The sequence below is a fragment of the Astyanax mexicanus genome, chromosome 24 (assembly GCF_023375975.1).
Source record: "Astyanax mexicanus isolate ESR-SI-001 chromosome 24, AstMex3_surface, whole genome shotgun sequence".
Lineage (NCBI taxonomy): Eukaryota > Metazoa > Chordata > Actinopteri > Characiformes > Acestrorhamphidae > Astyanax > Astyanax mexicanus.
In genome coordinates this window covers 32009430-32026956 of record NC_064431.1, presented here as the reverse complement: position 1 = coordinate 32026956, position 17527 = coordinate 32009430, and the positions used below count along the sequence as shown (strand labels likewise).

Below are 17527 nucleotides of genomic sequence, written 5' to 3'. Positions count from 1 at the left end.
TGCAACTACAGAGTAAGGTATCTGCTATTCAATAAAATTAGAATAATAAATCATATTAAATCTTCAAAAGAAACATCAGTTAAATTTTAACTAATAATTTAATACAAAATGCTAATGCTGCCAATTAAAGGAAAACTTCAGTGTTAATTGGATTTGGGTTGTAAAAAAAATAATAACAAGTACAAACATTTGCGGAATATCCCACCTCTGTTTTCCCCCAGAATTCCCAAATACAGCGCTTTTAGCCGATGCTCTCAACAGGCTTACAATGCTAGAGATTGGGGCATATAGATACTTATGCAAAGAAATCACTATTACAATATATTACTATTACAATCATGATACAATATATTGTGATATTGGTTTTACCTTTGGCCTTTTACCTTTTTATTTATTTTTTTTAACTTAGTATTATTATTTATTTTACCATTATTTTTACCGGTACCACTTAAAAATAAGACTACCTTTATAAAGGGTTTATAAATGGTTTACAATTATATTATTAATAGTTACTAATTAGGTTGTAAATGCCTTAAAAATAACAGTATAGATGGCTGTGGTTTCACTATTTGGCAAACAACAGTTCATTGTTGCCCTTTCAACGTATGTGTTATAACTGATCATTAATGATTTTAAGGCATTTACAACCTCATTAGTAACCATTAATAAACTAATTGTAAATCATTTATAAACCCTTTATAAAGGTAGTCTTATTATAAAGTGGTACCTTTTTACCTTATATTTACCTTTTTTATAATTTTGGTGTTATTGTAGTCCTTTACTATCTTTAATTATGTTTATATTTTATTATTATAATTATTTATCCCTTTGATTTATTGCTTTACATTTCAGCCTGTCTGCATAGCCTTTTATTCTGAATTATTTAATTTCGTCTTAATGAAATCTTATATTGTTCGCTTGTTTTTATAATTTAAACTTATTTTTCAGTCCCTTTAATTTTGTAAATGCTCGGCTAGGTTAATAGATTGATTAATATTAATTAATATTAATATGATATTGGTATATTTTCTCACCTCTAGTGTCCATCACTCCCACACTCAAAAACTGACCAGTTCTGAGTATGTATTCTGGATATTTAACTTTTATCTATACTAAATATTTACTAGATACTCAAGAATTATTGAATATAAGTAACAAGTACGCAATTGGGACGCCACCTGAATGTTCTTTAATATTTTCTGTAGTTTAATGGTTTAAGCTAAATGAACACAGTTAATCTGATGTAGATTTCTCTCTGTGTGTTTCTGTACAGTGCAGATCCAGGGCCAGGAGTTGAGAGCTCTTCAGCGCTGTGTTGGTTTTCAGGGTTGGTGGGAAGTGTGGGGGAGTTCGGGGGGGTTCAGGGTCTTTTGTGTAACTCGTCTGATCCCAGCCTTCCTTCCCCCTGAAACAGGCTGGAGTTGGATGTTCCTGAAAGAAGCCCCCCTGATGCTGTTGGTTTTGGACCGGGCTGTATGCCTGCTTGTTTGTGTGTGTGTGTGTGTGTGTGTGTGTGTGTGTGATTTAATGTCTTTAATGGTTGCTGCAGTTACTACAGCGAGCTGGTGGAATGGTTGCAGTGGTGCTTGTGTTACTGAGCGATAAAAGGAGAGAAAGAGAGAGAGAAAGAAATAAAATGTTCATTAGGAAGCAGTTAAAAACAGCAGTTCCAGCACCGAACATTCACCATGTTCTTCAGTACTGAGTGTTTTTATCACTGAGTAGTTCTGTAAAGCAATACTCTCCTATTATGCAGCATCATTGTGCCATATTCAGGCGTGTTTATTCAATATGCATGTCATGAGAGGCAGTATCAATTTTATTTGCATCTGTTTTATGTAATAAATTCAGTGTTGATGTGCTATAAACTGCATTAATGCATTATAAGTAGCAATATGTCAAACACCAGTATTTATAACATATGTATATCCAGCTGCTGGACTTCAAGTATTTCTTTCTTTAACACTGACGAACACCATAAAGAGCACTGTGAAATCTATAAAATATAAAACAGAAAGAAACATATTGTCACACCTGCACCTTTAAGATCATTCTCTCCAGAGTACTAATGAGCTGACTCTGCCCCTTCCTGCATTTGCATCCAAACTACCTTATAGGATCATAAACACTCTAATCTTGCATACATTTGTAAAAACAGAGTGCTGCTATTCCAATAATACGTAGCACTGCAGATTTAAGCGAAAAAAATAAGCGAAACATACAGCAAGCAACAATATCACCCTCAAACTAGCTCTCTTTTTTAAAGGGGCAGTACCAAACTAAGTACGCTAAACTGAACAAAGAGGGTCATTTATAACAACATAACCTGCAGTTTTACATCATAAAACCCTTTAGCTTCAGTATTGTTATGACCAGCAGCGTTTATATGTCATAAGCTGCAGTATTATGTAATAAACACCATTATTATATTGCATGAGCTTCTGTATTACATCAAAAATGACAGTATGTATGCCATACACTGTAGTATAGTAATAGTACTTTGTCATAGATGACTTTATTTATGCCATAAGATGCAGTTTTATGCCCTATATACCTGTATTTATAGCATAACCTGCTGTATTACATTATAAATAGCAGTATTAAGCCATACACTGTAGTATGTTAATAGTACTTTCTCATAGATTACTTTATTTATGCCATAAGATGCAGTATTATGCCATATACACCAATATTTATAGCATAACCTGTTGTTTTACATCATAAATAACAGTATTTAAGCCATACACTGTAGTATGTTAATAGTACTTTGTCATAGATGACTTTATTTATGCCATAAGATGCAGTTTTATGTCCTATATACCAATATTTATAGCATAACCTGTTGTATTACATCATAAATGCCAGTATTTATGTCCTAAGCTACAGTATTGTTATTAGCACTTTATTAAATGCTTATAAAGACCCTATTTATGAAATAAAGCAGCTTAATAATAAAAAAGTTGCCAACACTCTTTTGACCCCTTCAGGCTGGTCTGTTGCCCCGAGTCGGGTCCCGCCGGGCCGGTGACGGCTCCCTGCCGGCTGCCGATAAATCGTTTGGGTTTGTTCTGGTTCCGGATCTGATCCACAGAAAGCTGGACCCGGAACTGACCACAAATCATACCATAAAACACCCCATCACTGTTACTGTGGAGACCCCTTACACACACACACACACACACACACACACACAGATCACTTCCATCCTGTTCACTGAGGGGACAAAACAAATAGTGTTCCAGAAGTGTCAGCCCACACAGGGGGTGGCAAAGAGCACACACACACACACACACACACACACACACACACATGCTTAAAAGACAGTTCTGCTATCAACAGATAAACTGAAGGCCCATGTAAAGACAACACAGACTCAAAACAGACTCTCTAAAGCCCTCAACAAACCATTTACACCAACTCTCACACGAGAAAGTCCATAAAGACTCCATTAGAGACACATCATCCGCTGTGTTTGGGAAGACGTGCCTCCTTTTCAGGACTTTCCCTGATGAAAGGAGACTTTTTGGACCATCAAACTCGCACAGACAGACTTTACCCGGGTCACTCGCTCTGAATGACCGCCTCTGTGACAGCCGCGACAGGATTAACATCGTCAAAAATCACCAAACTGTGGTTTATTCTCAGAAAAGAACCGAACGCAGCAGCTGGTTTCGTAACTCTTTTCTCACATCTGCGGATTATGAGACATGAATTAATGCATGAGCCTTTCAGAGGCATGCAGGGCCACAGAGGCCTTCTGTGTGTGTCTGTTTGTGTGTTTCAAGAAATACTAAGCGTAAGTAGGCTGAAAGAACTCAGCCACACAGAGCAAGGAATAATTTATTTAGCATTTATTTACAATTCTGTTTTGTCAGGCTGAGAGTAAACAGAGAATTCAGTACAGTAATGGTGTAAACATGATGTAATGACCAGTTTGGGAACCCAAAAGCCAGATTAAAATCTACCACCCTTGCTAAATGGATGACCACTAGGAACATCTAATGCCCTTATTATCGTTGGAACCTGTGGGGGCCCACTGCCTGTCTACTAGTTCCTTCCATGGAAATCCTACCATATAGCCAGTTGTTAAAGTACCGTCTTTACTAAATGTCTGACTAGTATCTTATAATTCCAATAGCTTGTTATAAAACTAGTAGCTTGGGAACTCTAATGTCAGTGACACCCTCAATAAACATAGTGCCAACCCCATTTTTGAGAATCCCACTTCTAGTTATCAGAGTTTTCTCCTTTCTAACATACAGCTTGAATATCCAAACATGTTTTCAGAGCCATGTGTTCATTGGAGTACTTGTTTGCCCTTTTGCCTGTTGTCTAAACACCATCTTTGCTAACTAGCTGGCCATTGGCTTGGGAACCGAACTGCTATTTCCCCCTTTGTTAAAGTATGGCCCTTATTAACAGCCTGATTAGTAGTTTGGGAACTCCACTAAAAGTCCCATTCTTGGAAACCCTTATGCCAAGAACCTTGGGATCCTAGTCCTTATCCTAGTCAATGGGCTGACTAGTAACCTGGGAGCCTACTGGCAGCCCCTTTCTTAGGAACCATATTACCAGTTCCTTCTGTGGGAATAATATCCTGTAGCCAAGTGGTAAAGTACCATCTTTGCTAAATGGCTGACTAGTATCTTGGGACTCCTACTGTCAGTCCCATTCTTGGAAAGCCTTCTGTCAAGAACCTTGGGATCTTAGTCCTTATCCTAGTCAATGGGCTGACTAGTAACCTGGGAACCTCATTGTTAGTCTGACCATTGGGAGCCTACTGGCAGCCTCTTTCTTAGGAACCATATTGCCAGTCCCTTCTATGGGAATCATGCCCTGTAGCCAAGTGTTAAAGAAGCATCAGTGCTAACTGGCTGATTATTAGCTTGGGAACTCTACTGCAAGCCCCACCCTTGGAAGTAAGTAACACCCTGGAATCACCCTGGCCATTTAGTAGATTGGATACTCAACTTCCCATCCCATCCTTGAGAAAACACACTTCTAGTTATTAGTGTTGCTTCCTTGGAAGTCCAGATGCCACTTTTGATAACTGGCTGATTACTGTTGAGAAACCGATTGCTAGTTCCATCCTTGCTAACTAATACCTTAAATCCCCATGTGCCTCTTTACTGGAGTCCTTGCTTGGGTGCCCTGTTGCCTGTTGTCCAAACATACCGTCTTTGCTAAGAGTCTCTCTGTGGGACCATGCTGAGGGACTAGTACAGCCATGCTGAGAGACTAATTGCTACCTTTTGTGAGGTGGCAGCTGAAGAAACTAGCCACAATTTGGCTGGTTTGGTGGTAGCTGCTCTGGCACCTCATAAAAAAGCTACCAATTCCCTCTCAGATAGTTGCTGTTAAAACACCTGCCCAGAACTCAACTGTCTCTGTTGTCCAGAACCTGAGGGTCAGACATCCATGGGTATTTGACCAGACAGATGGACAGCTTGGAGCTTATAACTTGGAGGAAAGACAGTAAAATTAAACCAGTTTTGACTAGATTTATGACAACAACAAAAAAAAAAAAACAGAGAATATGCAACATTATCAGAGTCTGGCTAATGACTCTGACAGAGCCAGAAGGTAACATAGGCACCCAAAAACAATGGCTTCCACGGACTCCACTGTCCACAAACCTGAGTTAATGCATGCAATGGGCAGAAGAGCAGCAACAGCATCTCATGTTATATCACATGTTAACTCGTTAGCACAGATTTTCAACCAATTCAATCTTAACCAAAAACAGCTAACATGTTAACACGATAACTGTGGCTAATATTGAACAACCCTGCTTTGATTGTCCCTGAGTGTCTGGGAATCGTACCATATTTTTTTGTTTCTCAGGATGTGGATGTAAAATCAGTCCTTAGGTTGGCAGCTGTTGCCAGATTGTTGCCCTCACTATTGATCGATCGATTGATCACCTGATCAACTAATCAACCAGTACTAATTGTTAGCCAGCTACATACCAGGATTGTGTTTCTTTTTTCTCTCCATTTCACATTTTCAGACAAAATTCAGGCGCCCAACTAGGCTCGACGTTCGGAAGGGGTGGTGTTTCAGGGGCAGAAATTAAAGAAGTTTCCCGTATCCATGGCAACCAGCTGGGCTACGAAAAAGGCCCGAGAGAAGCCGAGTCTGTTTGGGGTTTGAGGTGAGAGACGGGGTGTGACGGTCGCTTGGCAACCCTTCGCTCCGAGAGCCGGATTGTGACGCTGGTTACTTGGCAACCCCCCTACCGACCCGGACAGAGATCCAGAGAGAGAGAGAGAGAGGGGCTCGGCGCGGGCGACCGAACAATACGGCTGTTATGGAAAACACCCCCCGCCCCAACATCCAACACTCAGCACTGTCTCACAGTTCAGCTTGAGAAACAGCGGCCTGCCAATAACCAGCCTTCCCTCTGAGTGTGTGTGTGTGAGAGAGTGTAGGAGTATGAGAAAGTTAATGCACTGAAAGGAATCTCGGTGCCCCCTGAAGTTCACACTGCATCTGTGAATGTTCGTCTTTGTGCGACACAAAATGTTCCAAAACTCATTTTAGCATCTTTTTACTGAGAGCAAAACAAAGACCTCCAGACTGCACTGTGGTTCAGTCCCGTATCTCACACACAGAGTGCAGGTCATGGCTGAACCTGCACTCTGACCCTGGCTTTTGTTTTTCTAAAGTTTTTCTAAAGTTTTTCTAAAGTTTAAAAAATGAACCAGAAGGTTGTTGGTTTAATCCTTTGGACTGGGGGGAGAAGAAACAGTGAAGGAACAGTTTTTCTTTCTCTTTTTAGCAAAACACCAAACCACCAGATCGACAATGGTACCATATGTATAATAGTTGTTCTACCATCTGAGCTGTGGATCTCTGCAGCTCCTCCAGAGTGACCATGGGCCTTTTGGCTTCTTCTCTAATCAGTGTCCTCCTTGCTTGATCTGTCAGTTTGGCTAGATTGTGGCCATGTCTTGGTAGGTTTGTAGAAACCTAAGAAAGTTGTAGAATAATTTTTTCTTACTTTATTTTTGGATGATGGATTGAACAGTGCTCAAAGCTTGGGATTATGTTTTTATGATCTTTATAACCCTGCTTTAAACTACTTCTCCACAACTTTGGACTCTATTAACTAACTAAGTCACTTCTGAAGGCAATTGATCGCACTGGATTTTATTTAAGCGGGTTCAGAGAAACACTTTTCAGATTTTTATTTTATTAAAAGGGGGCACCTATAGGGTACCACATCACATTTAATGCACTTTTTCATTAGTGGCACACCTAACTGGCACTTACAGTATATTCTACAGTGCATCCTACTGCATTTTCTGTAATGTAAAGAGTACTCTTTGGTGCACTAGTGTTTAGTAGAAGTGGTATAGAAGGCACTTCATAACGGCACTCTTTTCTACTGGAGGGCCTGGTAGGCACACACAGATGGGCCCTCAGTAAGACACATTATCAACATTTCTTGATCTAGAGGCACATCTTATTCACTTTTTTCTCACTTTATCTCTTGTTTGCCACTCTATAAGGCACTTAAGCTGCACGTTCTCAATCACAGGGGCACCAGAAGTTTCAGTGTCCCTCACTACAGAGTCTGCGAGTCCAGAGAGTGGCACAGGGATGACGCAGCACAGACATGACGACAGGAAACTCCCACTGCTCTGAATGTCTGTGTGATGAATGACCTCCATTAGAATAATGAACAATGAAGCCGGCCGTTACAAAAGTCAGTAAGGAATGGTGACTCCTCCTCCAAAAAGACAAACAAAAGAGCGAGAGAACAAACAGAAGACAGAAAAAGAGAACAGCAGTGTCGGCATGCTGAACATCAGGTCAGTCCGTCACAGGCCTGTTTCTGTAGCTTCTAAATGCTCTAAATGAGAATATTTTTATTTGGAATTTGGGAGAAATGTTGTCTGTAGTTTATAGAATAAAACAACAATGTTCACTTTATTGGAAACAGCTACCTTTACCTTTGACTCGTTGGCCGCTTTATTGGAAACACCCACATTTTAGTTTGAATACTGACTGGCCACTTTATTGAAAACATCTACAATACACCTTTACAATACACTCACTGAAAAAACCTACATTGTGCTTCTTACTGGCCACTTTATTGGAAACACCTACCTTGTGCTTCCACTCACTGGCCACTTTATTAGAAACACCTATCTTGTGCTTCCACTCACTGGCCACTTTATTAGAAACACCGATCTTGTGCTTCCACTTACTGGCCACTTTATTAGAAACACCGATCTTGTGCTTCCACTCACTGGCCACTTTATTAGAAACACCTATCTTGTGCTTCCACTCACTGGCCACTTTATTAGAAACACCGATCTTGTGCTTCCACTTACTGGCCACTTTATTAGAAACACCTATCTTGTGCTTCCACTTACTGGCCACTTTATTAGAAACACCTATCTTGTGCTTCCACTCACTGGCCACTTTATTAGAAACACCTACCTTGTGCTTCCACTCACTGGCCACTTTATTAGAAACACCGATCTTGTGCTTCCACTCACTGGCCACTTTATTAGAAACACCGATCTTGTGCTTCCACTTACTGGCCACTTTATTAGAAACACCGATCTTGTGCTTCCACTCACTGGCCACTTTATTAGAAACACCTATCTTGTGCTTCCACTTACTGGCCACTTTATTAGAAACACCGATCTTGTGCTTCCACTCACTGGCCACTTTATTAGAAACACCTATCTTGTGTTTCCACTCACTGGCCACTTTATTAGAAACACCTACCTTGTTCTTCTTATTGGCCACTTTATTGGAAACATTTACTTTCTGCTTTTCCGCACTTTCCACTTTATTAAAAGCACCTACCATATATTTATAATCTTAAAAAGCTCCACCTACCTTTTAGATCTCTCTAACTCTGGTTGTCTTGTTATAATTCTTGTAAATCATGAACATGTTGATACAGGTGGATAAAAATAATCAATACGACACAGAAGGTCTGTTAAGGCATTTGTGATTCATTGTACAAAATGATATAAAGACAAATATACATAAAATACAGTACAGGGTTAAGTACCTGAATGTTCAAATATTCAATACTGTGTTAGTACCATTACATCACTAATGCATCACTACTGTATATTTACAGTATGTAGACAAATGCATGTATAAACATGTCCGAGTTTATAAGGCACATCAGTTTGTAGTGCTGGAGTTGAGAGTGGGTCCAACATCCAAAAGTATCCAGACAGGAGCGGCTCTGGGGTCAGAAACTGACCTTTGATGAAGGTCAGAAAGATGGAAAATATACATAAACAGTGCATCGACAGAGTCTAACTGAACACAAGACAAAATACTGCTAAAATACATTAAACTAAACATTTTACTTTCATAAGTGTTCCTTTTACTTCGATTCTTTGTTAATTTAAGGGAGGAACAACACAGAATATGATGTAAACTGATATGATGCGTGAGGGGCGCATTAAGTGCTCATAAGGGGTGCTAGTGAGCACTATTCTTGGGGAAGTTTAAAGAAATAAAGCTCTATCCAGAACGGATTAGTTTCTCAGAGGGGCGTCTGTGAAAAATATTTCACACTTCTACTCAGTGATAAAATCCTGCATCTACAGGACTACAATTAAAAAAAAGGAGGACCAGTGAGTTTTTAGGTTTTCTCGGTCACATGACATCACGTTCAGTAGCTCCTCCATTTCCACTCGCTGTTGTGTTTTTAACATGGATCTCCGTGGAAACACATGCACGCCCAAAGTGTAATTACGGTGTGCGGCAGTGGACAAATAGCTTAAAAAAATTACTGGAGAAGCACGGAGTTCAGAGAAAAACAGTAGATAATTCAGCCTGTAATTTATTTATCAGAGGACGTCTGAGAAAAACACCTACATGATCGTTCTGGACGGGAATAAAATCACAGAGGATAAAAACCCCATAAAAGAGAACATTACCCAGAAGCCCCTGAGAAACTAATCCAGTCCGGATAGTGCTTAAGACCTTGCACAACTATTATGGGTGCTGGAGGTGAAGGGTGCAAGTGTGAGTAATGGGACAAGGTCAATGCATGGTTCTGTGTGTCTCAAAATAAGGCCTAATAAACAATACAACACTGCATTCATTCGTTCACAGCCCATTTTTACAGATATACACTGTATACTTTGACATAAAGATGTGGAAACGTACACAGTTTTGAAGGAACTGATACTGGCATAGTCCCAATACAAGCTGGTGATTCCTTCCAGAGGTACGTTCTTCCATTTCAGCAACTATTTCAGGATAAACAAGTCTTATAGGTTAAAGAAACAGTTCAGTGGATCCATTCTCCTCCAATTTCCCACCGGTTTTCAGTAGCAGTCGATTAGATGCTTCTTTAGTTTAGCACTGGAGCTATGAGGATAATGTAGGATAATGACTTGAAAATACTGAAAATACTGAAACCTCAAGCTCAAATTACCATTTTAATTAATAACAATTTTAAATGACTAATAAATGCTTTTTTTTTAATCATCATGAAGCGTTTGTAGCATTTAACCCAATAATGCACAAACAATGTGATATTTCAGCTTGTTCTGGCTACTGCCCTTGCGCAGATCTCCATATCAAGAGGAATGTTTCCCTTCTATCAATTTCCCCTCAAGTTTCAATTGCTTGCAGCATTAGCAGCAAGCTGATTGGCTCTTTTTGTTGAAGGGCGGGACTTCATACGTTGCTGGTTTCCTTGTTAATAACATCCCTGGCAAATTTTACCCAATCAGAATTGTTCAAGGCGGTGGAGAGTGGAAGCAAACATCAGAACCTCTGAAATCATTACACAGACTGCCTGATGTTTTACAGAAGTTGTAAGAAGATTTTGGGTTTAAAAATGGATTTTAAAAATCGCTTCTGATTAAAGTGGTGGAAGGATATATGCAGAGTATTGTGTTGCAAAAAATAGTCCTTCCAAAAAGTTGTTTTTCCAGATTTGCTGCTATTGTACCATCAGCAACACTGCATTTACCTTTCAGAAAACTGTAGTATATACTGTAGGTTCACTGTTGTGTTTGGAAAGTAAATTAAATTAGAAACCATTGACAGAGTTAACAGGTTTCTCTAAAATGAACCACAATTTCACATCAATTCCTCATTGTTTTTAATGTGTTCTTCAAATAATTTCCCTTTAAATAATCTCTAATAGACCTTTTAATGAGGTTTCTGATGTATGTTTATCAGAATCACATTTAGGTTTGAAGGGAATTATTACCCACATTAGCCATGTGGCTCTTCCTCTAGTGCCACACTAAAGAACCTTTAGCATCTAGGCTAATCGTCTACATCTGCGGTAAGGTGGTGTCCACTGAACTATCGCTTTAATCCGTGATCCACTCAGCATGGAGTCCCGATCGCCATCTCCGCAGATCCGTCTTTAACCTTATCGAAGAAGACGTTAGCCGGAGTCGTGCCGGAGACGATTTGCAGCTTCTCTTCGTTTACGGAAGCTGGAGAGGACGGCGAGGAGGACATGGCGGTTGCCGTGGTGGACGAAGACGTCGATGACGACGACGACGAAGCTCGGTCTGGCAGACACTCCTCACAGCAGCAGCAGCAGCAGTCCACAAAGCTGCGGCCTAGCGAGCGGCTAGCGCAGAGGATTAGCATGGGCGTGGCCGCGGCTCGCGCGAACATCAGAAACTGGCCAATCAGAGCCAAGAGGGCTAACGTGTTCTTGCTGATTTGCAGACTAGCGTACGTCAGGCCTATGCTCCAGGCGTGCTCGGGCAGGCAGCACAAGCCGTAAACTATCGTTAGCATGGTTAGCATGCGGCTCATCTGCTCCTCCAATCCTCGCTTCTTCTTCTTCTTCAGTGAGGAAGAGGAGGATGAGGAAGATGACGATGATGAAGGGCGGGTCTGCCTCAAGTTTTCCTCCACCATGTGGTTGGTGAGGAGCCGGCAGGCCAGAGAGAACAGCAGCGGCAGGCAGAAGAAGCAGCCGAAGCTCCACCACATGCGAGCCTCGTGATAGGTCAGAACCAGGGAGTACACGGCCTCGGGAAGCGCCGCCGCCGGCCGCCGGGCGCAGGAGTCCACCGGCAGACCGGACACCGCGGAGACCTCGCTGTCCATCTGCCAGAGAAGAAGCTCAGGAATGGCCAACAGCAGAGAACCGAACCAAACCACGGAGAGCTTCGCCACGATGGAACCGCACGACTCCACCTGCTGCTGCTGCAGCGGCCTGGAGGGGGCGCCGGTCAGCCTGTGGAAACGGTCGATGCTCAGAGCGCACAGGCTGAAGGTGAACACGCCCAGAGAGGTCACCTGAGAAAACGAGAGGAAAAAGGAGAAAAAATGTGAGAAAGAAGGTTTTTATTTATTTATTTATTTTATTTATTTATTAATTCTTTTCCCATTTTCTCCTCCGACACATGTGAAGTCAGACTCCACCTCTTTTTGAACCACTGCTTGGAGGAAAGCGCAGCGACTCAGTTCCGATACATCAGCTCACAGACGCAGCCTTGTGCTGATCCACATCACCCTAGGAGTGATGAGGGGAAAGAGAGAGCGCCATCTACTGTCTGTACCCACCCAAAGAGTGCAAGACCAACTGTGCCCTCTCAGGGCTCCGGCAGCTGATGGCAAGCTGCATGAACTGGATTCGAACCATGAACAGGATTATGATCTCGTGATCATAATGGCAAGCTCTTTAGACAGAGAAAGAAGATTTTATAAGACTTTTATAAACTTGCTATCAATTTGCTTGTTCACGGATTGTTAAAAAACAACTAAAATATATTTGAATTCTTATATTTCAAAATCTACTGTAAATGGCTACGTAGTTGTTATAACAGGAATGATTATTTATGTAATATTTTGCAATACTGTATGGAGTAAAATATTTTTTTTCTTTCTTATTTTTATATTTATCCCACTATACTGACTGGATAAAAAATACATTTTATTTTGCATAAAACTCAGAATATATTTTGAACTGTAACCCCTGTATCATGATGCATATTGTATTGCTAAGTTCTTGACAAAACATAGCACTAGTAATTATTAGAAATACATAAATATAAATACTTTTATTTCAGTTGTTAACCAATATTTTTCTTACACTTTACCTTTACTTAATATCTCTCAATTGTCTAATCCTTAATAATAATTAAAGTCTAAACTCATGTCTCTTTCCATGTAAAATATGTACATAATTATTTAGAACATATTTGTTTATATGTTTTTGTTTATTGCAGGTTTTGTAACTTTGCATTTTGCATATTTAAATTTTTGCACTTTAAAATTGTGTAGTTTAAAAGTAAAAAAAATATATAATATAGTAATATTGTGTGAGCAGACTGTCATTTCAAACATTTTACTGCAAGTCGTACTGTATATTACTATGTATGTGACCAATACAATTTTAACTGAATTTAATTGAATTGAGTCCTTTAAGGGTTGTTTTAATCTCAAAGAACCACTAAGGTGTTCACACTTTTAAAAATGTGGTTCTACATAAAAATATACATATGGTTCTATATAAAAACACTACCTTTAATAAAGAACCATTAAAGAACCCTGCTTTAAGAGTATAATCTTATTGTTTTGGAACCAGTAGATATTATTTGTAAATATTTAGCATTTTAGTTCATTCATCAATGAGACAATCAACCTTATAAATAACTACTAATAAAATACTGATGCTAATTGTTGGATATAAGTCTCTATTACTGGTTAGCTACGTTAGCCTTGTATCTCCAGTGTGAAACTAAAAAATCAGCACATTCAGGCTGCAGGGAAACACCGGAGGCCAAACTACCGCTTTAAAGGTGCATCAGGAGCGCAGAAGAATCCCGAATGAAGCTCTAAACAAACACAGACTGTCAGTTCAGACCGTTTGACCTAAATCTCCATTTAACTCACTAATGACCTCAATTAGTTCAGCTCAGCCATTCAGGCCCCAAAGCAGAGCGCTGATTTACATCTGAATGGAAAAGAGCAGCTTTTTCTGCACTGGTTTAAAGGGGAAAAAGGGGAAAACTGGAATAATTTGATGCAGTTCCAGACACAACAAACTGCCTCATTAACACTTTACACACTCAGCAGCACCACGGGTCCTCAGCAGAGGAACTTCACCGTCTCCAGAAACAGAAACCTCTAAATTATTCTATTAAACTTAAAACTAAAAGTGTCTCCTTTGCTGCATCAAATGAAAATCAGTTCTGAGAAAACCAAGTCATAATCAGTACTAGAATTACCAATCAGGATTAGTACTGGAAAAACTAAATCAGGATCAGTACTGGATTAGTATCAGGAGTGACCAAATCTGAATCAGTACAAATCTGAATCAGTACAAATCAGGATAAGTATAAATCAGAATCAGTACTAGAATAACCCAATTAGGATCAGTACTAGGTTACCAAGGTCAGGATTAGTTCTAAAATAAGCAAATTATGATCAGAATAACCAAATCAGGATCAGTACTAAAATCAGTACTAGAATAACCAAATCAGGATTATTACTAGGATAAATAAATCAGGATTAGTACTAGAATAACCAAATCAGGGTCAGTACTAGAATCAGTACTAGAATGACCAAATCAGGAACAGTACTAGGTTCCCAAAGTCAGGATTAGGACTAGAATGAATAAATCCGGATCAGTACTAGGGTAAGCAATCAGGCTCAATACTAGGATCAGTACTACAATTAAAAACAGGATCAGTACTAAAACAACCAAATCAGGATCGGTACTAGGATCAGTACTAGAATTAACAAATTAGGATCGGTACTAGAATAAGCAAATCTGAATCGGTACTAGAATAACCAAATCAGGATCAGTACTAGGTCGCCAAAGTCAGGATCAGTGCTTGAAGAACCAAATCAGAATCAGTACTAAGTTACCAAAGTCAGGATTAGGACTAGAATAAGCAAATCAGGATGAGTACTGTAATAACCAAGTCATGATCAGTACTAGGATCAGTACTAGGATAACCAAATTATGATCAATACTAGAATAACCTAATCAGAATCAGATAGATAGATGGAAATTCAGTACCATAATTAATAATCAGGACTAGTACTGATCACAGAAACAGTAAAAATGGTAGAAACATTAGTTACAACTGAATCATCTTCAGTAACTGACCTCCACGTACGGGACGAGTCGGCAGGACAGGTCCCCCATCAGCCTCCTCTTGGTCAGCTCATTGAAGATGACCACCGGCAGGCAGAAGAAGAGCACTATGAAGTCCCAGAATGCCATGCTGGCCAGAACGCAGTTCCAGGTGTTCTTCAGGTAGTAGTTGTGCCAGACGATGCACATGACCGCCAGGTTCCCCACCACCCCAACCGCGAAGACCACCAGAGACAGCAACATGACGGCGTAGGCTCCGTACGAGTCGTCGGTTACGGGGTACAGCGGATTGTGGACCAGAAGAGACCCATTAAAGACTCTCGGGGTGGTGAAGTAACCTTCCGGGTCAAACGGCCTCGAGAGCCTGCAGACAATATACCACTCAGTTACATTCAGATCAGAAGATCTATACTATTAAAAATAGCATTAAAACTAAACGTTCCCAACATAAAGAACCATGGTTTTCACATTTGGAGAAATGATTCTATACTGATACCTATTTATAACTATTCAGATGAACGGGGTTCTTTAATTGTCGATTTTCAATGCTAAACCATTTCAATGTTGGTTCATTGCTTGGTTAGATCGGTTCTTCTGGTTGGTTAAGAGCCATTCAATCAATAAAAGATCCACTGTAGTTCTATATTAAATGGATGACATATAATTAGAATCATTTAACTGATATATAGACCAATTTTTTAAGTTTATAGAAGCGTAAAAGCCCTCAAAAATGGTATTTTTCACAGGAATTCACAAATTAAAAAAGGAAATTGCAGAGGAAGAATAATACATAAGTAAGTTCCTTTTTTCCACTGATGCAAAGAAAGCTAGGAGCTAAAAATGCTTCTAGACGGACCATGATTCTATACACTACAAGTTTTAGAACACCCCCACCTTGGTTTGGAACAAAGTACAGTGAAACCTTGGTGTTTATCAATGGAAATAAACTGAGTGTTGAACTTGGAAGCAAAAAAAAAATAGAATTTCCAATAAATGTCCACACTTCCACACAGTACATTCACACTTTAATCATCATAATAATAACTAGAAAAAGACCCAGAAACACAGAGAACTCTGTTAAAACTATTAAAAGTAGAAGGTTTTCTTTTCTTTAGAGAAATTACAGATGAATTCTGTTTCCTACACCCTCAAACTCAGACTCTTAGAAACTGGAGTTAAAAACTGCTACAGGAAGACGTCTGGCTGACCCACATGGAAACAGCAGCTTTAGCTTTTAGTCTGACAGGTGAAGAACTGCAGTAATTAAGTCACTGATAAGATAAAGATAAAATAAAAAAACAGAAGTATATTTTTAAGAGTGTTTAATCTCACCTCTGGTTATGAAGCACTTGGTGTTCCTTGTGCTTCTGTTTCCGATCCTTTCCAGAACCTCTGGGAACTCTCCTGTGCTGCTTCTCCAGGTGTGAAACTGAGGAACGCTCCATCTCCAGATCTTCGGTTCTGCTGGTTCTGAGGGCTGATGCCGGGTTGTGGATGGATGGAGATGAATCTTTAAGGAGAGAGTTTTCCTCAGCCACTGTCTGACCCGTCTCCAAAGTTCCTATAAGAACTAAAACCAGAAGAACCAGTGGAACCATCTTTCTTCTTCAGAGGGGTCTGGACTTAGTGAGGATACGGTGAGGAGAGGATGGTGAGAGGAGGATGGTGAAAAGATGGTGAGAAGATAGTGAGGAGATGATGCACGAGGAGAGCAAGAGCAAGTGGCAGCATTTCACCCGCAGCTGCAGCTGCTCTCAGCTCTGGACAGCAGGGAGGGGGGTGTTCTCCACTCCACTCTCCACTGACCCTTATTCACCCACACTGCTGAACCACAGCGCAGAGAAAGAGAGGAGAAACAGCACCACCCAGAGGACAGGACGAGAATCTCTCAGAACATACAACCAGTGATTTACAGTTTTTCCACATTGTATAAAAACAAAATATGAAACTATGCACACAAATCCAAAAACATGAAGCCCATGTGTCACATGTGACACATTGTGAATGCTAAACTCTAAGCACAATTCCACATGTTCTCACTCAGATATCATTCTAAATCACAGCTTTGCAAATCGATAAACACAAACTGCATCATTTAGTACAGTTTCCTCACCTAAGAATCACTGAACTTCAAATACATAAATAATAAATACATTTTTGTTTCCTCTTTGTATGTGAACTGATTTTCCTCGTCATATTTCTCATTGTACTTACATAAGTGAAAATTACAGTTTTGCAACAAACTACATACAGTAAAAATTGCTCATATTTGTGTCACATATACTTGTAGTTCTATAATGCACCAAATAAATATAAAGAACAGAAATTCAACATATTTCCATGGACTTGTATGCATCTGAATTTGTACAGTGGCCTCATCAAGTCAAAAACACAACTAAATACTTCTGATAACAGTGCTCTGAATTGATCTTGTCAGTGTTTATTTGATGC

The 17527-nt window shown here is 39.8% G+C and overlaps 1 protein-coding gene across 1 annotated transcript; it reads right to left on the bottom strand.

The window, feature by feature from the left end:
• Positions 1 to 8958: 8958 nt before the first annotated feature.
• gpr37l1a (G protein-coupled receptor 37 like 1a) lies at positions 8959 to 16852 on the bottom strand. The gene is made up of 3 exons (XM_007256711.4): positions 16409 to 16852; positions 15089 to 15440; positions 8959 to 12267 (listed from the first exon to the last, which is right to left on the bottom strand). The coding sequence occupies exons 1-3, from the start codon at positions 16672 to 16674 to the stop codon at positions 11335 to 11337; spliced, it is 1551 nt and encodes a 516-aa protein (XP_007256773.3). The 5' UTR covers positions 16675 to 16852; the 3' UTR covers positions 8959 to 11334.
• Between the last annotated feature and the right edge of the window lie 675 nt (positions 16853 to 17527).

Coding starts and splice junctions, on each gene's coding strand:
- gpr37l1a (XM_007256711.4), bottom strand. CDS start 16,674: ATGGTTCCACTGGTTCTTCTGGTTTTAGTTCTTATAGGAACTTTGGAG. Junction 15,441..16,408: donor CAAGTGCTTCATAACCAGAG/GTGAGATTAAAC, acceptor TATTGTCTGCAG/GCTCTCGAGGCCGTTTGACC. Junction 12,268..15,088: donor GACTCGTCCCGTACGTGGAG/GTCAGTTACTGA, acceptor TCGTTTTCTCAG/GTGACCTCTCTGGGCGTGTT.